The 22392-nt window shown below is 52.0% G+C and overlaps 1 protein-coding gene across 1 annotated transcript in view; it reads left to right on the forward strand.

The window, feature by feature from the left end:
* The first annotated feature begins 3022 nt into the window (after nt 1-3022).
* The window catches only part of PRKCB (protein kinase C beta), a 115528-nt gene continuing 96158 nt past the window's right edge, over nt 3023-22392 (forward strand). Inside the window, exons 1-2 of the mRNA XM_062587832.1 lie at nt 3023-3192; nt 3590-3621. Of these exons, the coding sequence (XP_062443816.1) occupies nt 3023-3192; nt 3590-3621 (202 nt within the window). The remainder of the gene's footprint in view (nt 3193-3589; nt 3622-22392) is intronic.

The following is a 22392-nucleotide window of genomic DNA, read 5'->3' on the forward strand; positions in this document are numbered from 1 at the left end:
TGGCTGGGGAAGGTGGCTGGTGCGGAAACGGCCCCCGGACACGGACCTCCGCCCGGCGTCGGGGGCCGCAGCGCAGAGCGGGCGTATTCCTGCCCGAGAGCGCTGGGAGCAAAGGGGGCACGGGCCCCACGGCGGGCCGGGGACGGTCCGGCGAGCAGCAGCCGGCGGGTTCCCAGCAAGCCTCGGTGCAGCGGCCGCACCGCGCCGCTTGCTTCGAGCGGAGCGAAAGTTTCGCACCAGTGTTTTCCATTTAAAAGCTCTTCTGGTTTCTAAATCACTAAAGCAGCAAATATTTTCTGGATTTTATCTTTTTTTAATTCTAGGAGGAGGTGAAATATTTTCAAATATCTCTGGCAATCCATCGATGTGCAGGTTGCTCTGTGTTTTCCGGGAGTTTTGCCATCGCTCCCCGCTCCGCGGCTTTCGTGCCGCGCTCGGGAGAAGAGCGAGCTCTCCGAGCCAAGCGGCCCTCGGGCCGCCTGCTCCGTGCGGCTCACCCGCAGCGAGCTTTGCCCTGAGCGCCGGCGGCAGCCGCGGCGTCGGGCTTGGAAACCAGCGGTGCCCTTAGGCCGGCCCCGACCTGCCGGCGCCGCCGGGACGCCGGGAGCCGCCTCCGCGGGCGCTGCCGTCCCCGGGCACGGCGCCGCAGCACGCAGCGGCTCCGCACCCGGACGAGGCTGCTACGAAAGCGACCTGGGAGCAGACGAGCACCGATGGCTTCTCCGGTCTGCAAAGGCAGCGGCGGCGGCGGCCGTGCCTCGGCGGCTCCCCCGGCACCGGCTCCCGCAGCTCCCGGGGGCTTGCGCCAGGCGCGGCTGCGAGGGACGCGCTCGCCTCCGGAGCAGGCAGTGCGGGCGCGGGGGGAGCCGCGGGCCTCGGACCTGCGACGCTGCCAGGGCGGCTCTGGCTCTTCCTCGGGAAGTGCTGGTGATGCTCGTCCCCGCAACCACAATCCCGAATCCCAAAGTCTCTTCTGACATGGCACTTTTTTGCCTTTTTTTTTTTAATGCACGATTTCCTTTCCTAGCGCTAAGCACCGTTCGCGGCTGCCGCTGCGGCGCAGGAGGCTCTGCAGGGGCTGCAGCCCCACCGTGGCGCTCCCGGCACGGCGGAGGGGGGAACGTGGCACCCGCGCCGCGGGTTTGTGGGAGCACCGGCACCGAGCGCCTTCGTCCCCGCCGGGCCCCCGCCGGGGCTTCTCCTGCGTTGCTCGGTCCCGCGGGGCTGCATGGAAGTTCAGCCGAGGGGATCCGGACACCCCGCTCCCGTGAAAATTCCCTTGGTCCTGAAAATCCTGCCTTCCCCATAACAGGACTCCAAGAGCGCTAAATAATGAAAACCCTAAAAAAAGGAGAGACCCCCCCGGGCTCCTGGGAGCAGGAGCGGCACTGGCTTCTGTGCGTCTTGGCGCAGCGGCCGAGCGGCGCTCCGCGCGCTTGCATACCAGCGCCGCTGCCAGTACTTGCGTGGGGAAACGAAAACCATCTTCTCGGTGGTTTCTGCTGCAGCTTTGTTTCGTATGCAACGGCAAGGCGGGCCGCATTGGGAGTGGGTACATCCATTAAAAGAGCAGCCCAAAAAGGACTAAGCAAAGCGCACGGTTTACAATTAAAACGAGAGGGCTCCAGCTCAGCGCGGCTGCCTGCTAAACGCGGCGTGCACTTAGGCTAATGCGCCACTTTCTTTCGCGAAAGTACACAGGAAAGGAACCAAAATGACCTGTTATTATTTTCATTATTACTCTCCTTCCTCTGCCTGCCTGAAGAGCTATTTCTGCTGTGAAGGTTTCCATGCGTGAGCTCCGGGGGGACAGGCCCCCCCCCGGCGGGAGACACCCCGCAGCACGCGCGGGCGCTGCGGCGTGGGAAAACCACGCCACGGGCAGCCGTGCCCACGCCGCAGCGCCCGCCCAGCCCCGGCGGGGAGCCTGGGGAACCTTCCCCGCCATTTTCCTAGGACAAAATCCCAGCCGGAGGAGGGATGCCTGCAATTAACTTCGTCGTCGTAGCATTGAAGTCGCACGCTGCTGGGCGTTGGTACCCGGCCCGGCTGCCGCGGGAAAGCCGGGCCAGCCACGCTTTAGCGTGGTAACGAGCCTCCAAAAGCAGCCGCCTAATAACAGCTCCGGGCCTATTTCTGGGAAGCCTCCTGGGCTTGTAATTCCGGAGGAGGCGCAGGGCATTTCTGAGATAAAGAGCTCGTGGGACGGGGGGCTGGCTTGCGGCAGAGCGGGGACGGTCCCGCTCCGCGACGGGAAGCGATCGTGCGGCCGCAGAGCCGAAATCCAGTGCCGCGAGCAAGGACTTGGAAGCGCTTGCTGCTCGCGGAAATGTTTGTGCTGTTCTTCTTGCAGCGAGCGTCGTCTCCTCTCTGCCCCGCGCGCTCCCCGGCTGGCGGGGCGCGGCGGCGCTGCGGACGCGCCGCGCTTTCCCGGGGTCCGGGGAAGGGGAACGCGTCCCCGCAGCAGACCCCAGCCCAGGAGCCCCCGCCAGCCCTAGGGAGGTGGCTGATGTATGCAAATGAGATGCGTGGGTGGGGCCTCGCCCGCCCCCGCCCCCTGCTGCTCGAGAAGAGGGGAGTGGGTGCCCTCCTCCCCCTCCCGCGCCGTGCAAACGAGCATGCAAACGAGCATGCAAATGACATGCAAAACAGCGGGGCGGGGCGAAGGCGCCCCTGCAGCAGGGGTGGGCGGGGCCGCGCGAGCGGGGGGGCGGGGCCTGCGGCGCAGCGGCAGGGGGAGGTGGCGGGGCTTGCACGCAGACGAGCGAGGAAGGGGCGGGGCCCTCGATGCAAACGAGGGGGCGGGGCGTCGTCTTTATGTAAATGAGGGGGCGGGGCGGCGCCGGGTGTGTGTCGGTGCCTCCTGCCAGCTGCGGCCAGAGGTGCCGAGCGCAGCTCGAGCCGCGGCTCCGGCCCCAGCTGCAGCGCGCGAGCGGAGCCGAGCGGAGCCGGGCCGAGCCGAGCGGAGCCGGGCCAGGCCAAACCGGGCGGCAGAGGCGGCGCTCGGGAGCCGGCGCGCAGCATGGCCGAGCCGCCGGCGGCGCCGGGCCCCGAGGGCGAGGAGGGCCCGGTGCGCTTCGCCCGCAAGGGCGCCCTGCGGCAGAAGAACGTGCACGAGGTGAAGAACCACAAGTTCACGGCGCGCTTCTTCAAGCAGCCCACCTTCTGCAGCCACTGCACCGACTTCATCTGGTGAGCACTGCCGCCGCCCCCCGGCCCCCCCGGCCCGGCCCGGCCCGGCCCGGCGGCTCCCCCGCGCCCCCCCCCGCCCCCCCGCCCGGCCGCCTCCCTGCGGGACCCCCCGGCGCCTCCCCCCCCCCCCCGTCCTGGTGCCCCCTCCCGCGGGACCCTCTTCAGCCGCCCCCGGTACCCACATGTGCACGCCCCCTGGCCCCGCTGGGCCCCCCTGCCTGTCTGGGACCCCCCTTGTCCTGGCCCTGAGGGGTCCTCCAGCATCTCTGGACCCCCCCAGCCATACAGCCTCCCCCCCCCCCAGCCCCTCGTCCTAGGCAGCAGCAGCCAGTGCCGGGCAGGGTCCGGCGGCGGTGCCGGTGGCAGGGATGCTCACGCGGTGCCTCTCTCTCCGCAGGGGCTTCGGGAAGCAGGGCTTCCAGTGTCAAGGTGAGTGCTGCGCCGCGGGGGCCGGGGGCGCTTCCCGCTGGGTTGGGACCGCAGCCCTCTCCGGACCCTCTCCGGGTCCCTCCAGGGTCGGGGGCCAGCGTCCATCCGCCGCCTCCTCGGAGCCCGCACCCCCACCCCGTGGCAGGCGTAGAAGGGGCCGCGGGGGAGCGGCGCTGCTGCGGCCAAGGGAGAGGAGTCCGGGCAGCATCCGCACGGGAATCGCCGTGCTCAAACCAGGGAAGCAGCTTAGTCATTTTTGTAACCGACTAAGCAATGGGTCGGTGCTTTTAAGCTAATTGCTGGTCTGGTTTTGTTACTGGAGATAAGTGGTGAAGACTTTGCCTCAAAAAAGGCAAAGTGAAGTTTATCATTTTAGATGTACTTAATATGAAAACGTGTGCTCTAAGGGCAAACGGGGTAGGTGCCTGCGTGGTGTGCAGCCTGGAAGAACTTGAATGGCTTAGTTGTGTTGCTGGGGAAAAGTGAGGCTTTGTAAGAAGATATGTTGCAATAGCTTCTAGGTTATTACAAGCAGAAGTCTTTGGTTTTATTCTGCAAGGGCTTTTTAGGGACTTGCGATGTGCCCTCGTGAAATTAAGATGAGCTAACCTGACCTCAGCTGGGTGCTCAGTACTCTTTGCTGGCCCAACCCTGCAGGTCGTGCCCGCCGCAGAGAGCGCGGAGCTCCGCGGGCGTGGGCCTCACCTGCGCCAGGTTAAAGTCTGGGCCCGAGGTTGTCAGCGCTGACACCTGTAGTAGCTGGCACTGAAATGCTGCCCTTAAGAGTATTTGGGGCAAGGTTTCGTTTTGGCGGGTAGCCGAATCCCAAGATGAGGCATTTTGCGTGAGAATAAAACTCCTGTATGACTGTAATATCGCAAGAACAGCTAATCTTGGCAGACTTCATCTGTATCTGAACCAGAAAACAAGCCCCATTGGATTATAGCGTGGCACAGAATCAGAAGTCGAGCTGTGCAGTGTCGCAGAGAACCCAAGTCTCTAGATGCTCGCTCTGCCCGCGTTGCGCCTGGAATCTGGGGCAGGCGCGGGCACGAGGGTGGTCACCGCGGCCGAGATGCGGCGGTGCTGAGACGCCAGGAGGGACCAGTTCTTGCCTTTGGTGCTCTCAGGAGCATCCCTGCAGATGCTCTTACAGGCAGTAAAAATCCAGCCCAATCGAATCATCTCTGAATCATACAGCTACTCATCCATAGCACTTGCCACCTGCCTTAAGAATATACCTTAAAATACCAAAAGCAAATCCCAACCACCTATCCCAAACCTTCAGCTAAAGGCCTTGGCTGATGGCAAGGAGAGAAAAAGCAGTTATGAAGGCTAAAACATGTCCTACCGGTGTTATTCAAGGTTGTGGTTACCCCAGTACCTGCTGCAGGTGCTGGGGTTTTGTACATGGGCATTTTAATCCTGTTACTCAAGAGCTTTGTGTAGCTTAGGTCTCTTGTTACAGGTCTTCCTGGGTTTATACAGCCATTCATTTCTTGAATTTCTTATGGTACTTGCAGCATCATGCCGGGCACGTTTATACAAATAGCACGTCCCTGAAATTTGAAGTGCACTAGAAAACGCTAGCTGAGATCATCTGCTGGTTGAGCAGGGTTCTCTCCTTCTGTATGATTTCTGATGCTTTGCTCAGTTCTGCCAATAGTGCTCAATATCAGGTAATTTGAGCCTTTTAAAGTTTTTCTTCAAGCCATTAAGAATTATTGTCCAAACCTGTAATTGTGCACATGCCTCAAGGTTTAACTTTAAATGTTTCTAACCAATATTAAATCAGTCTTCCATATGAGGTCAATAAATGGGACTCCAGTCTCCGACTTGCTAATGCACTGCAATTGCCCTCCAAAGGTAGAGACCTCCCCCCCCCCCCCAGCAATCCTATCCTGTGGTTTCTTGGAGTAGGAGTCCTTAAGAGGCTGAAGTAGCACCAGTAGGATTCCCGTTAGTATGCTGTGCTCAGTGACATTTCCAAAGGTATATAACTAGTCTGTAACATATATTTCTACCTTAAGAAACACTTTCAAAGTTATTCTGGTATTACAAGCATGAAAAGCACATTACTCTGTCTTGCAGTAGCATCCTGAAATTTTTCAGGCTGCAGTACGTAGAATGGACCAGTTTTACCTTGAATGTTTTCCTAAATCAATGAGCTTTTGTGGGTTTTTACATATGTCCCCTTTTGTGAGGTTTTGAGATCTCTGGGCATCAAGCGCTCTTAATAGTGAGACTGCTGTAACTTAGACTGTGGGTGTGATCTTCATTAGCGCGAAAGCATCTTGCAGTTGGTATCCCACGATGGCAGGCACACGGTGTCTCTGTGCAGAATGTTTCCAGGTTAGAAAGTCAAGCATGAGCTATAACTCGCTACTGCGTGCCATCTGCTTTGAAATCACAGCTACCCAAGGAAAGCTCCAGGAGGGGTTTCATTCCTCTTACGGCAGGAGAAAGAAGTAGGAGCGCCAGGCCTGGCGCTGTGCATGGCATCACTCCTTCTCCCAAAGCTGATCAAGCTGTTAAACTGGGATCCTTTGCAGCGGCTGGTCATGCTGTCCATGAATCCCATTTCACGAGGCTCCGCTGGCGTCAAACATCAGACGTTCAGGTTGTGCCCTGCGCGTTGTAATGCAACTGCTGTTGCATTTGATTTGATAAATAAATTATATCTACGAAAAATCCTCAGGACTAGCTTTTGTTTAGGGGTTCTGTTTCTTCAACTATCAGTGGCTTACAGTAAGCCTTTTATTGTAGCTTTTAACTTTCCCTTTATTGCATACAGATTCCATTCAACTTTAACAACTTCCCTAACTATTTTATTCTGTTGTTTAGAGGGGGTGCCTGGAAATGCAGCTAAAACCTATGCCTGTCTTATTTCTGAGCTCATTTCTTTTGCCATGTTTGCTTAAGTAGGTTTTCACTTGTGCCCTGATTTCTTTCTAGGACATTTTCACTGATTAACAATCTAATTATCTCATTACTTGTGACTTTCGGCAGGAAGTTTGGAGAAACTGGCTCTTTGTAGCTTGAAATACTAACGAGGTACCACAAATGCCACTTAACTGCTGCTAGTCTCCTTTTCTTTGTATAAATCTTAAAAAATTATTGGGCTACTGTGTTAAAGGGAGAAAGCGCTGCTTTGCTGGGCGGCCAGAGGTCTATGCACATGCTGCCCTGAAGATCGGGGCAGGTTCTTGCAGAAGATATAATGTCAATGCGCTGTCAGGCGCAGCAGCGTTAGACTCGGATTTCGCTGGAGTGCTGTGGATGTGCCTGGAGCTGCCAGAAACGTGAACTCGTCTGGGGAGAAAGCTTGACGTGCGCTGGCCGCGCGTCAGCCAGCGAGGCGGATGGGGCTTTCTGGCCGTGTTCTCGTGACCTGGCGTGACGGAAAGGTGTGCAAGCTGGGATGCAGCCTCCCACGTCACGGGGAAAGGGGTATCTGTGTGTTCTGCCCTTCCTCCTTCCCGCATTTTGAGGTCCGTCTGCCTGATACCTTTGCCAGGGAAAATGTGAAGAGGGAGAGAAGCATCTTGTTATCAGCAGGCTGTCGTGGAAGGATGAGGTGCGGCCTTTAAGTTACAGCTTCGCTGTCTCGTTTCTCCTAAGCGTTGCTTTAAGAATGATAAAGGAAAACAGACTAGTTTGAAAGCCCGAGAGAATGGCGTTCTTGCCTCTCATTCTCCGAATGTGCAGATTCTGGGGACTGAGCGCTCTCCCTGTCCTTTCCGCTAATATTTGCTACGTGCCATCCTCGGGATATCTTTCTCCTGTTGTCCATACAGCTCTTGTCACCTTGCTGATGCTGCAGATCAAGGTATTGGTTGCATTACAGGTTTTGTGATGAGGGCGCACGCACTGAGAACCAAATTTACTTAGCCTGGAATCGCCATCAGAGCTGCTGGGCTGCGTTTTCACTTTAGGAATTTGGGAGGAGCAGGGAAGAAATGCTCACCTAGAGGTGAGGAGCCATGTAATGTGATTCTCACTGAAGAGCAAAAAATAACTTGCATCTGTTACTGTTTTCACATGTGCAGAGCGATTAGAAAAGATCTTGGAAAGATGATTTTGGTTCCTTAGGGGACAGAAGAAGAGAAAAGCATCATTTAATAACAGATGCTTAGATCTTGTGCTGTAACTTTTCTGGGAAAAATGTTTACCTCCTATCCCTAGTTACAACTGGGTAAGCAAAGACACTCTTCAAACATTTCTTTCTAAACCTCATACAAAAATATACTTTCCTTTTCCAAGTTTTTTCCTCCTCTCCAAATCCAGTGTACTCATTCATTTTGTGCTTTCATTTCAACATTTGATACAAAAACTAAGCAGCTAGAGAAAGTCAGGCAGAAAGTCAGACTTATGTTTTAAGCCAGTGTTTCTCTCGCTATCTGCCTTCAAAACCCACCCTTCCTTCCCCCCATCTCTGCTGCCCTCCAGGCGGAAGTGAAACCCGTAGCAGTTCTGGTCTCTTAAGTTGCAGCTCATGCTGATGCTGGGTTGTTTTGTTTGTCGCCATTAGCTCCATGCAGGCTTTCAATGTGCCTCTTTATTGACTGTATTAAGCAAGTGAGAAACAAAAGCAAAACAGACTCCAATCATTCAGAGTCGCCTCAAACCCAGTAATTTAGTGTCAACATATTATGCACACTAGAGAAATGTTAGTGTTCAAATAGACTAATTAAAAATGTTACTGCAATTACTTTTGCAACACAAATGATGCTAATTATGTAATGCTGCAGAAATTGGAAACATAATTTTGGAGAGTTTTTGTGTGCCTTGCAGTGGTAATACAATCCTCGGTGTTCTTGCGGTGAAGCCTCTGGGCACAAGGAACCTGAATCTTTGGCTGCCAGTGGTAGTGCTTTTGAGCAGGTAGAAATAGAAAGGGGAAGTCGGGCTGGTCCCCTGCTCACTGCACCAGATGGCCTGTGGTTGTGCTGAATTATGAATAAAAAGAGAGCTGACGGGGAAAACGGGAAGATGTATCCCTCTACGTTTTGGTCAAATGGTAAAGTTTCCTTCAAAAACTGGTTTTGAAGCCTGTACCCTGTGATTCTTTCCTGACTGCTGCTCTTTCCTGCTCTAATCCTAGCAATTCAGAAAAGCAACTGAGGAAGGAGGTATGTTCTGGAAGGAAATCTGAAATTGCAGCAGCCTTTTGCTGTGTGGGGTCTGTGGCTATCAGGTTCAGCAGGGATCACTTGATATGTTGAGCCCTATTAGTATCTCCTTACAGCGCGGAACAGTCCAGTTAAGTTTCTTGGTGGAAATGGTTTCTCTTTCCCTTCCCCTTTAGCTTGGTGGATTTTTTTTTCTTATCTCCCATGATAGCTGCCATGCTAAAAAGATCTTAGACGTCGATAACTGAGTGGTCTGCTTCCTTCGCTTGGCACGCGCTGCTGGCCACTGTCAGAAGTAGGAAGCTGGGAGAAGTGAGTTTCTGGGCTGGCCCCGCGCGGGGCTCTCGCGCCGCGGGGCAGCGGGCGCCGAGTCTCGCTGCTCTCTGTCGTTTGTGGCTCCCTTGCAGACTCTAAACCGTCCCAATAGCTGAGCCTCTGTGATTATTATTCTCAAGTTATTGAGCTTTCCAGTGAAATTTCGTGCCGGGGCTGTCCCCGAGGAGACCTTTGAGCAGAGATACAGGCTTTTCTGGAGGTACGCCGGTTGAGAGTAGGGCCGTTGGAAGTTGCATGCAATCCTACAAATGCTTATTGCGCCCTGGGCTCCTGGAAGGGTGCAGGGCATCCTTACGCGAGCAGTAAGCCTGTGTTCCTGCTTCTCCAGCTCAGGGCACTGCGTGAAGGGGGCCAGGCACCCGGGTGGCGGCCGTGAGCGCGCAGCAGGCTGGCTGGGGCGGCGGCTGCATCCTTGCTCCAGAGCCAGAGCTGACTGCTGCGGTAGCCAGGCCGGGAGCGATCGCTCTTCCAAACACGTGCTAGAACATGGAGCGGGTCACGCTTGTATTCTCCGTGCGGTTTTGCACCTAGTAGTCCTAGTAGGAGCGGGTGCGTCTGCACCGCAGCGAGTGACAAGGCTTCAGATCGTGTTTTAAACTAGCTGGGGTGGCTGCTGGAGGCTGTGCCAGCGGCCTGCGGGCACCGTGCTGCCCAGCTCGCGCTCCGCGCCGCCGTGACCGCGGGCGGGCGACCCTCTGCGCGGCAGATCTCGTCCTGCCTACCTTGGCCCTCGCCTTTGCAGTCTGATTTGTGGCTGCACGTTTGCCTGTCTCAGCTCTGGTGGAAGGTGCTGGGGCTGCAAAACAGAACAAGCCCATGCCTATTTGGTTTCTAGTGCAAAACAGGAGATGGGTTTGGATCTCTTAAAATCTGGCCTGAATTCTGTTAACTTACTGGGGTTTATCTAGAAACTCAGGCTAGAGGAGTTCCACTAGCCCGTCTGGTGTGTCGCTGTCCTTCCCCTAACTGGCCAGCACAGCTCATCATTCCTTTAAGTTCATTTGAAAATGAAAAAAACCAAATCTGTAAAAATACTTGGAACAGTTACCAACGCTATCCAGTCCTCCTTTGGATTTATCAGCAAGTAAGTCGCATGATCACCGTGACTAAGAAATTCACTTCTAACTGTGCCCCTAATATAGTTCAGGGCAGAACTACTTGGAACTTAAAAAGTGTACAATCAGAAGGGAAATGTTAAAGCACTGTCTTCTGTTCTGATTTGAATGTGTGTGGTAAAAGAAGGGATACGATGGTGGGTGGGATGGGATTTTGCCCAGGAGAAATGTTTGGGTGGATTTTTCCTGCAAAAGCCAGCTGTGCAGAGGATTAGTGCTGCACATTAACATAAACAGAGCTCTGGACCTGCGAGAGTCTGGCCGTGGGCTGGTAGCTTTTCTATGTGTGTGATAAGGCTCCAGCATGAAGGACAACGCAGAACAGCAATGCAGGATGTTTGAAGTGCTGCGCGATTAATTCCTCTAGTCTCACATCATGAATCACTATTCTGAAAGTCCATAAATTAGAGCCATTTAGAAAAGGTGAGTAACAAGCTCTCTGTAGGAGAGGCGTAACTGTAGGTCTTCTGGGCAGTGTGTTCCTCGGTTTGTTCGAGGTTTGCAAATATAAGGCAGACTTGCACAGGGCTTGCTCCTAAAGGCAAAAAACATAGCCATAAAAGCAGGACTGCTTGCACAGTGATCCTGGGTGCTGCCTTAGGTTTCCGCTGTGATGGTTTTGTGTTGTCCTGCGTGTTGCAGTCTCCAGTATCCCTCACGTTGCCTATGGCTGGTGTGCTCCTTGTCTCTGACTGCAAGGCAAAGGGAAGAGTGGGGAGAGAGCGTGAAGTGCTCCGCAGACCCGTGACGTTCTGCAGAGGACGTTACAATAAACAAAGTGAGGCAGATCACTGGTTCGTCCTGCATGTCGGCATAATCCCGCACCTCGAATATTAGCAGAAACTTGCAGGAGCCAAAGCTACTGTACTCCTCGGGGTGGGAACCTTGCAGTGACTCCCCAGAATTCGAGTATTGCATTGAAATGTTGTATCCAAACAGGAATGGGCCTAGGGTGTCTAGACACAAGTGCAGTAAGAAATGAGGACTGTCCCTTAGGGTTCACCATTCCCGCTGGGAAGGGGGGGTACCTGTGGGCTGCCTTCCTCCTCCTGCCTCCCCTGCCTGCAAGCTGTGGGAGTGATTTGCTGCAGGGGAGGCAGGAAAGAGCGTGTCGGCTGGAGACCACTTTCCCCATCCCACGATGTGCCCCGCCGGGGGTTGCTGCGGTGTGGGTAGGAGTCCCCTGGGCAAAGCAGCTGGGCGGCAGGCGGGGGGGAGCGGCCAGATTACCGGCAGAGATGTAGGGTGGATTCGGAAAATGTCGTTGTCCTCCAAACAACGACCCAACGAAGGAAGATGAAAATCTCCCCAAAGCTGTTCGATCCCGGCGGAGCTAATGTTAGGGAGTATTTCCCAATTGCTGGGACTGTTGTCGATGCACCCAGGACAGAAAGTGCTTTTGGGGAGACGTGAATGCGGCCGGCCCCGTCCTGCCAGGCTGGAGCAGCCACCAGCGCGGAATCAGTTTTCCACAAAAGCTGTGGAAGGGATGGGGGGAGGAAGAAAGCGTCAGTTGTGCGGCGCTCTGCAGCAGCCAAGTTCTTTGAATTCAACAGAAGCAATTCCCACGAGTAGCTCCTCTGGCTGCAGGTCTGCCCGGGCAGGCAGCGTTCCCGGCCGGCGAGCCGTGCTCTGCTCGCCGTCGCACCCCAGGGCGCGAGGAGTCAAGTGCTCGGAGCGGTAGAGGCTCCCCAGGCACCACGCGGAGAAGCAGCCGGGAGGGGGGGGGGCCTCTCCCCGGGGGGCTTAGCCAGCCCACTCCGTCGTGTCTCGTCCCAAGGAGCTGAGCCCTGATGGGCAGCAAGCAGCTTAGACTGCAGCAAGCTACTGCCGCAGTTCCCAGCAGTGCCTGTCGAGAGCTAACGGGGGAGCTGAATCAAAGCTGGCTCGCCTGCGCTGGGAGCCCGAGTGCTTGCTCCTCGTGCAGGATCCGCGTTGTGCAAGTGGTCAGGACGTGACTGAGATCGCTGGAGAGGTGACTCCAGCCAAGGAGCTTTCTCCTGTTTTGAGGCCACCTATTGGCTTGGGTCCTGGTGGTGGTCAGTGCCACGCACCGTGAGATGCCATTGCCTCCCAAAACAGCTTCTATCCCCTAAGAAATATTTCTGCAGGTTTGTAACCCAGGGTGCCTGTCAGGAGAAGGGGAGAATGAGCAAACCCCTTTGCTTTCTCAGAGGAGCAGCAGGATGCCTGGCACTGGAGAGGGGTGCAGGCCTGTGTGCGCTCTAGCTGCAGCGGCTGATTTGGGGCATGCCCCGAGCAGAGGAGCCTCTCCATGGTTAGTGACTCTTGTTGGAACTCCATCCTCTCTTTTCGGTTGTCTCGGTATAGGCTGTGCATGGTTTATTAGTCCTGCTGTTAGACCAGCCTCCGCTGGAAAAATAAAATAAACAAAAATGTTCTCCTGACAAGCAGGCCACCTGAATTCTGTATAATTAAATAAACTGATAACTTGAAAGCAGTAGTCCGTCTTTTCCTTTTGAGGATTACTTAACTGTTAGTAGATATGGGAGGAGGCAAGACCAGTCCTTGCTTGGGGGAGGGGGGGAATCATACTTCCTACAGTAACTCAACTTGCACCATTGCTTCCAGCAACGGGTCCTGTTTCTCTTTAAAAGGAAATGCATTTTGTGAAGCCATGGCAGATGTATTCTTGCAGCTCCACTGTGCAGATTAAGCCATACGCTGCCAGTATTCTTCAGCTTAGGATCTGCTGGCAGCGATGGGTATTGTCTGTTGGCTGCATGCTGATCTGCAATGCATAAATCACTTCAGGACCGTTCCCCTGCAGCTGCCTCAGCTGCAGTTTAATGCTCGGTGCAAAGTGGAATAGGGCTCGTGGTCTTCCTGAGGAGAGGATACTCTTCCTTGTGTTATGGAAGCCGGTTACTTTCTGTTCTTGTTTACAAAGTGCCTCTTTCTGGTAGCTTTCCAAAGCTTGGCAGACCTGGAGTATAACAATAGTTGCTCCCCTGTTAAGTGTTGATAAATGCTATTAACTAAGACATGATTCTTTCCTTGCTGCTGCTCCTGCATACTTCAGCTGCCTGCACAGTATATCTGCTGGCATATGTTAGCTGAGAGAGGGTTACTCGCAAGCTGATGTGGATGGCATGCACAGTCAGAAACCGCATATGTTATCTGGCCAGTTTTGTGGCTCACAGTTGACCTGAGGCGTAGTTGTGGCTCTGCTCAGACTGTTTGCTTTTGAGGGATTTGGGCTGACTTCCTTAGCTGCTTATAGCTGCCCTGCTTCTCCCATCATGTAGAAAAAGCAGCTCTAATGAGTATTCTGGGGTGAACACTTGTAACCTTATTAACCTCTCCTTTTTGGAATTTAATTTCTGCGAGCACATGTGCTGCCATGGCTAAATTCTTCCTGCCACAGCTGAGGTGCGTCAAGCGTTGAGTATCTAATGCATGTGAGCTACATATTTTCATTTTAAATAATTTGCTTCCATTCTTAAATCTTGCTTTTGTGCCAGATTTATGCATCTTGTTTAAATACTACAAGCAGAATATACTCACTGCTAATCCTAGCTGTACAAGCAGTGCTACCAAAAGACCCAACAGTAATAAGCTATAGTGCGTGCAAGTTACTGGACTCATTAATAGCGCATTACAGCACGCTTCCAGTTGTGTTGACCCTTGTGCATCCAGTTAAATCTGCACTTTTCCAGAGTGACTGTTTGAACTTTTCTGTTTGGGTGGAAGTGCCAAGTCTTCAAAAAAATCTTCTCAGCAAGAAAATTGTACTAACTCCAAGCAGGATTCACTCAAGAGGTGAATTCTGGGGTGCTGGGGTAAACAGCAAAGCAGGGGGAAACTAGGGGCTCTGCAGGTAAGTGGTGGGAGCAGCTGGGCTGGAGCAGGGCTCACCCGAGATGCGGGCAGAGATCACAAGGTGAGTTCAGGCAAGCGCGTGTGCTCCCTTGAGGGAAATGGAAGTAGAGCTGTCCCAAGCAACTAGCTGTTTGCTATCACTTGGGCATCGTATCTAAAATCCTTGGCTTTCCATAGTCCTGACTCTTGATATGATGTGCCTAAATTCGGTACGTAGACAGCAATAGGCTAATAAGGATTCTAGCACCTCGATCACAGCCTTCAAACACTCCTCTTCCTCCTCATCCATGATGTTGGTGTGTTTTAGCTGATCATGCTGGTGGATTCCTTGTCAGCTCGTGTTGCCATGTGAAGTGGTGTCACAGTGATAGTTTCACCTTTAGAGGGAACAGCTAAATACCTTTATTCTGATGGCCTGAACAGCAAGCACATTTAATAGTTGATCAGCTTTGCACATGAGCAAATGCATTTTCATGATTTCCAATTATAGAAGAGTGAAAAAGAGAGGTTGTGAAGAGAAGTGAATGTCTTCCTGGTGTTGTGAATGGCTTAATGTAACTTTGTTCGATGACAAAGCTATGAAGTCAGGGGAGTCGGTACTAATGTTGTTTTATAATATCAGAAAGAAGCTGGAGTGAGGGGGAAGTGGCCCACGAATTTAATTTGCATCACTGAGTGGATTAGCTCCTGACGCAGTGCAAAGTCATTATTTTCCACGTCTCAAGATCTGTTGCCTTTACGAGTGCAGTGGTTTGGAGAGAGGCTGATTCAGAGATCGTTACATCTGGGTGTTTTACTTGGCAGGGACCGTTACACTAGCCTTGTAAGCAAAATGATGGTGCTTATCCAGGCTGTTAATGTCGTGCTTACCCTGAAGAGGCAGAGGGATTTTCTTTTTTTTTTAGTTCTTTTTTTTCTTTGCATCCATCACACTAAATACTACACCTTGGTTTAGGAGCAAAGATTTAGAAATGCTCTTGCCATTAACCTGGCCAAGACGAGAAGGATAAACAGAGCAATCAAAATGGCACAACCTGCGTCCCCAGACTCTCCTGGGAGAGATGCACGTGTCTTTCCCACCAGAAACCAGAGAGCGCAGCTGCAGTCGCGCCAGCGCGCTTTTGGGACGGGCGGCGTGGTCCCGGCGAAGCCTCGAGTCCAGGGTGCGGTGCCTGAGCCGCTGCCGTCGCCTCTCCGGCGGTCGCTGTCCCTCTGGTGCCTTCAGGCTAAGCCAGCGTATTGTCCCCTTTCTCGCACTGATGGAAGATTTATGCACAGCTTGAAATAATCCTCCGAACTGTTATTTATAGACTGGTGTCGAGCTCCAGAAGCCGTTTTTACTGTGGAACAACCTTTGCTGTGTCGTCATTATTGAGATTAACTTTGTTACAAGCTTAATTTTATCCTCGCCTGCTTCAACCTTTGCATGGGCTTCTTCGCGAAAACAGCTTTTAAGAGAAAGATTATCAACAGCTCTATGGTTAGTTTCTGAAGAGTTTGATGGAATAACTGGCTTTTTTCTGGGCTGATCAAAGCTAAGTGGTCTCTCCTGTGATAGCTGTAATTGGAAGTGGAGAGGTTTTTTGAGGATCGTAGAGCTCATAAGAGGAGACAACGCTGTGCGAGGGGTGTAAAGGACCGGATCATCCTCAGGTTTTCCCTCGCAATGTACCACAGAAGTTTCTGCTGCTTTTCTGCTTCTTCTCTACAAATTGGTGTAAAACAGATCTAATTCATGTTTGTGTGGTCATGTGTCTAAATGCCATCTCCAATAGCTCAGTCTATTAACTTCCAATTTTGTTTTATTTGTTTGCCTTGGCCTTAGAGCCAAAGTCTTCTGGAAACAAGGCTTCTAGGTCTCTAACAGTAGTAAGTTATTCTTGTGAGTAAAGCAGTGATGCTCATGGCAGCTGAGCTCACTTTGAGGGTAGTTTCTGGGCGCTTTCCCTGCCTCAGACATCAGTGTCCACCTCTGTGGCCTGGCAGCTCGTCCTGTGAGCCATCCACTTTGGGTTGGCACTTCTTTGTCCCAGAAGTCTGCTACCATCATGTTATCTCCTTTAGATAAAATGCAACCTGGGGATGTGACCTTGAGTCACAGAGAAAGCTGGTGTCCTACCACAACTCCAACATCCTCAAGGGACTGTTTAGTGGAAGGAGAGCACTCGTGCTGGAACAAGTAAAGTTCTTGCTTTTGGGCATCTTGCTGTCAAGTTTGCTGTGGCTGCATCTCATCTTCCAAGTCTTTCCAGTCCCCTGGTGCTGCTCCTTGTCACCGTGCAGTAGGGTAAGCTGAAGGATGCACGTCAGCCTGGGGAGCAGGTGCCTTGAGGACTGACCCTGATGGCTGTGAGTGTAAGGGCAGCTGGCAAAAGGAAAGCAGAAATGGAGAGCCTGGCAGGAAGGGACTGTGTCGTTGGCTTCCCCTGCCCTTTGAGGAAGGAAGCGGCTTGCTGACCGGGTGACTCTGCTTTAGGGCCAGCAGTGGCCTGGAGGCAATGCAGAGGGCTGGGGAATTGGTCACTGTTCTCAGGGTGGATGAGTGAGGTGGCACCCTGGCCCTCTGCGGAGAAGGGTTGGAGGGCACCCTAAGGGAGTGAGGGCGGACGTGCTGGCAGTGCCTGGGTGGGATGTGCTGGGGTGCGGTTGGCTGGGCGCCATTTCCGAGGGCACCCTGTGTAGGGATGGGGGAGCAGGCTGGTGCAGAAGTGCCTCGGACCTGCTGCGAAGTCTAGGCGGAGGGATGGGCTGTGCGGGGAGCAGGCAGCCCTGCACCGGGAAGAGGTGTCTGCTCTGTCCATGACCTCCTCAGGGCATTTGGGGAAAGCTGAAGATGGTGGGATACTGTTAGAGAGGTGTCTTTGAATTTCCACTTTTGTGTCACATAGCGAAGGGCTGCAGTGGGAGGTACCAAGGGTGTTGGTCCCTGTTACCTCTGTGTCCTCGCCACCTGGACACCATCACTGGGTAGAGCATGGGCAAATCTACAGCCATGTGCAGAGGTAAGAGCATGTCTTCAGTGACCTAGTGTCTCCTAGGGCTTTGAGGTGGAAAAAGTCTCACTTATTGGGTCATTTAGAAACTCTGAATCTGAGGTTTTGGCAAGAGGGAAGGCTTTAATTAGCAGCTGCTCAGTAGGGCTGCTATTAGATCTTCAGAGTAAGATGCTGCTGGACTGGAAAAAATGTAACAATAGCTCATTTGCTTGGGAAACCATTATGGTGATTTGCATTTGTGTTGAGTACTAAATCCTTGTAGACATTTAATCTTTCTAAAGTAACTTCAAACTGTACAGTTCAAATTTCTTCCTTACTTGAACTATATGAATATCTGCCTTAAAGCCAAACAGTTTAGAGTTTGAGTTCTTTCATGTTTTGCTTTTCTAACCCTGCTGTAACAGAAGAGAACACTTGTCTGCTGGTTGTGGACAAGAACTGTCATCAAATACTGTGTGAGAAATGGTTTGCTTTTCTTAACGTTGCAGCAGAATTAAATTCTCCCTTAGTAGGTATCTAAAAGGAATTTTTTTGTCTAGTAGCAGTCCTTTTGTTGAGCTGAATGCTCAGACGTGTATTTGCATGGGAGGCTTTGCAGCACGTTTTCTGAATCTGAGTTCTGCTGGTGCTTGAAAATAAGTCACTTAGAAACAAAAGTTTGGAGAATGTTTCAGCTTCTGTTGTCAACTTGCCCAAGCTGATGCTGAGCACCACCAGCACAGAAAGCGAGAGCGCCTCTGTAACTGACCTTGGCCTGGGTGTTGCTCCAGGCTTTCCGCATCCGTATCGCCCAACAGATGAGGACAGCCGCTGGACTCTCACACGTTTGGTAGCTGAAGGCCGTTGCTCTATCACCAACGGTTTACGTGAGAACGGGTGGTTGTAGGACAGAACTGGCTGCCTCTGCAGCACGGTGTTGCCCGCTCCTCAGCAGGACTCGGCAGAGGGGTTGCAGGCACTTCTGGGGACTCTGCTAGGATGGGCTTCCAAGAGCCTGAGGCTGGTTTTTCTCATGACAAACTCTTCACCTTGCTTGGGAAACTTTCTGAAGGGATCTTTCTAATCTATATCACTCCCCCCAGCCCCTTGAATATCTGCTAAAGCTTAGCTGAAAGTGGTTGCAATTCCCGTCCCAAATGCAAGTTAAATCTCCAGCCATTTTGTCTCACAGTGTGGCAGACTTTAGAAGACAAAATTCGTTTTACCTTCAGCAGGGCTACAATTTGGCCCACATAACAAGATTATTAGGCAAGATATTTATATATTAGATCTGTCTTAGCCATTTCCCCAGGCTGGTATGGGAATCATTCCCTTGTGTGGGTAGGAAGAACGGGAAAATAGCTGTGTGACATAACGTGGTGACTATCCCCCCTTGACATTAGAGGGGAAAGTACATCTTGAGCAGCGTGGGGCAGAGCTGGAGGATAGCCCTGCCTCCTGGAGCGGTGACTGAGCAGGAACAGAAACCAGAGCAAAGCGTCCCTGGCCGCCGACTCCTCCTGCAGGTGTTGCTGATGGTTCAAAGATACAGACAAGTTTCTTTTCAAAACTAACTCCCCCAGTTCTGGCCTTTGGAAACTTTGAAGAAACTTATTTTCTCTAGTGTTACTATTAACTGAGTCCAAGAGGATGAGAATAAATGAAGTGCTGCGAAGGGCAGACTGACTCACTTTCTAGTTCTCCTGTAAATTTCCATTTAAGTTTCAGTTTAAGCTCAGGTATGAAGGGAGTGAAAGCTAGTAATTTATGACAAAAACTTCTATTTTAGATCACTGTAGAAGAACTCCCTTTCTAATTGCAGAAATTATAAGGCTGCAATTCTTGTAAAGGAATACTGAATCCAATAGTTACCTATGAATTGCCTTTCAGATACTTTACTTTAAAGCCAGCAAAATGAACTTTATACAACACAGCTTGAGTTTTGGTGTCTTGAGGCTACTCATCATTTAACTGTGCTACCTACCTTACCTGAAGTCTGCACAGACTTGCATAAACAAGGAGCGCTCTGGGTGTCTCGTAGCCTGAGCAGTTGCCATCTTCTGCTTTTGGGCCTTGCTGTCACTAGCTTCATTTGATGGCCTCTAGCTCTTGTATTGGAAGAGACAATAAGCTACCAATCCTTATTGCCCCCTTCCCAGTAGGCATGGTTTTGTAGGCTTTATCTTGGACTCCCTAAGTTTTCCTTGCTTCACGTTGAAGGGTTCTGCCCACTCGGTAATTCCCCATGGTGCTATTTCATATCTTTGATTACTTTTTTCCCCTTTTCTGGACCTTTTCCAGGTCTCAGACCGTAGAGATTTGAATGGAGTACTCCTTTCTCCAAACTTGATTGGTAACGCATCCCTCCATTCAGCCTCTGTACGTTGCTGTAACCCTGCGAACACGCTATGTCTGGCAGCAATTGGGGGCCACTTCCTAGCTCTGGGGTATACCAACTTATCTTATTCCTGAATCTGGTGCCTTGGTTGCTGTGTGCTTCAAACTGTACAGTTCTGCTGCAAGTTCCTCCCTTATTACAGGCTGATTGGGTGTAATTTTTCTTCCACCATGTCAGAGTGAAACAAAAATACTTCTTTAAAAAGCAAGAGGAAAATCATGTGAATAACTAGTGGTATGTCAGCATTTAGAGATGGTTCAAAATAATGTGGTTGATCTGGTAACTTCTGAAGGGGGAAGCAAAGGGTTGTGAGGTGGGAGGTGGTTTTACCCTCCTTGACCAAGCACTGGAATGCCTGGAAAACCTGAGATGGTGGTGTTGATGGTTAGCGAAAAAAGCTTCGGGGGAGAGGGCATGGAGAGCTGTGCTCCTTTCCGCATGTGGCTTCCATGGAGCCAGCAAACACGCTAACTGGTTGGTTGGCAGCAGATGCAGAACGTGTTCCCCATGGCATCTCAGAGCCTCCTGCTTATGGGCACCGTCCTCATAACTTTGAGTCTGGAGGCAGTCTTCCTGCTGGGCCAGATGGACTTCTGCAGAAGCAGAGCAAGCTTGGGTGCAGATACAGAATCTCCTGATGAGAAAAATGCAGATGGGTGAGTGACAGAGGTCCTGATGTGACTGGTCCTGCCCAGCTCTGCCTGCGCCCCTGTTCTCCTCAGGCTAGCAGGTTCTGTGCAGGGCTGAACTGCTTGCTGCTCAGCGCCGCTCCCAAGGACAGCGATGTGCCACATGTCTGCTCAGATGTCTGACTGGATTTTACAGTGCTGCTGATGAGGGATCCTCTGCTTCCTCAGATGTCTGGTTGCCTGAGTAGCCATCACCCTCCTTGGAGGAGAATCCCTTCTTGAAACCAACTGGCAGCAATGTTTGTCCTTTGCTGACCCCCTTGCTCACTGTAGGATGCCTGAAGTGCGCCTGTCCAGGGGCACTTCCAGCTGGGAGGTATCCACCGCTTTCAGAGCGGTCCTTGCATCTGCACACTGCATCTCTGCCTTGCGTGTGAACACGTGTGGCAGAATGGCTCCCAGGCTCTGAGGACAGTGCGTGCTCCGAGGTCTTCTCGGTGGTGTCCCGCACTGCAGTAGGCATACCTCCTCAGCTGCGTGCATGCTCCCTGGTGCTGCCCTTGGAGGGTGAGGTGTGTGGAGCAGCAGGTTTTGTCTGAAAACAGAGCACTCGCTGTGTGGCGGCAGTGCCCCTTCCCTTGCACATCTTGCACTCGGGGCGGGAGACGCTTGTGACTGTGCAAGCCACATCTTTGGAGCAAGAAGGGCCCTCTCCTCTTGTAAGAGTACCCGTTATCCTGGTGTGGTTGCTGAAGGCAGGCTCCCGGCACGGTGAAGCTAGCACCCCTCAGCAACAAAAAGTGGAGTACGTGTTTTTTCTCTCTACAGAAACTAACCCCTTGAGTATGCTTTTGAGGCTTGTGTTCTTAGGCAGTGGGCTTTTTTGCTTTCATAATTTCTTCTGCAGCCACCTGCGTTTTAATAAGGGGGCCATGCAGGGTTCAGAGCTCTTGCAATGCGGTGCTGCTGCGAAGCTGGATAGAAAACGCTCCATTGTTTAATGAACCTGTGGGATGGAAACGTAACCATCCATGCCAAGGCAGCGTGTGCCCTAAATTAGAGCTGCAGCATGCTGCAATGGGTCCATATGGAGACTCCTAAAATAATAGCTGTCAGCTCACTGCTGAGTTGTATGGGGTGCTAAAGCTTTTGGCTTTAGGAATGACAGTTAGCAATTGAAAAATGCTGATAGTCTCTAGCCAGACCTGAAGTGTGTATATCTTTATTCCACAGGGCTTTGCTTCGAGACGGTCACTTTCAAGACCGTGAACTTCTAATTATCAGCATATCCCTTGATTTTGTTTTTTCTTTTTTGAGGAGTTATTACCCATCCATTATTAATAAGGCCAAAGCTGAACCCTCAGGAGGGCTAGATCAAACTGTTTATTTTAACACTGATTATCACAAAATTCTGGGGCTAGTAAAAGACCCCCAAAACATAGAAGAGTTCACAAGTGTGTGCCTATGTGCTGGAAACTCTGGAGCAGTGGCTGCCTAATTGTACACTTTTTTGGTGATGGAGGTGTGTGTAAGTGGACCCCTGGTGTCTGTATTTAAATTTCTGTTTATTGCCTATCGATTCTGATGAATCTTTCCTCTAATAAATGAGGGCTGATGAATGCCTAATAAAGGAGTCATATCTCATCTTTCCATCGCTTTAGAGTCCATTGGGTTCATAATTGCTCTGCAGTGGCCTTCTGGAGTTTGCCACCTATTAGGACAGCTGTTCCCGTTTGGTTGGGTTATTACACTTTCAGCTCTTGTCCTGTTTAGGTTCTGTTTGGTGTCCGGGCCCTGCTGCATACGAGCTGCCAAGCTATTACACAGAAATGAGCAGCTTAATCGAGAAGGCATGTGGCTCGGCACTGCTGATCGCGCCGCCGGCCCTGCAGCGGGGTGGGATGAGCCTGTGACAACGGGAACATCTGTATTGCTGCATGCGCCGCTGGCAGTGGGGCATGTACACGAGATACCCTAACAAACTCGTATTCACATAGCTGGGAAAGTGATGGTTTGAGATGCCTGAAAATCACGCTTTTTGCTTTGTTTGTTACTTAAATTGTTGTTCTCTGGGCATGTGGCTAGTAGTCCCTTCTTTAAAGCAGAGGTTGGAAGAGGTATGGTGGGAAACCCATGCAGCTGCTGGACAGTGAGTGCTTGCGTGTAACAGGAGTTGCCTGTTATCTGTTTGGTTTTTTTTGTTTTTTTTTTTTTTTTGGGGGGGGGGAGAGGAAAGGATGTGATAATTATCCTGCTTTACGTGGAAGAGCGGAGGGAGAAATGCAGCACGCCGCCTGTTCTGCACTGAGTCTGTCTCCTGGTCTGTTGTAGCACATGCCTGTT

Source organism: Rhea pennata, chromosome 15, assembly GCF_028389875.1.
Source record: "Rhea pennata isolate bPtePen1 chromosome 15, bPtePen1.pri, whole genome shotgun sequence".
NCBI classification, from domain to species: Eukaryota; Metazoa; Chordata; class Aves; order Rheiformes; family Rheidae; genus Rhea; species Rhea pennata.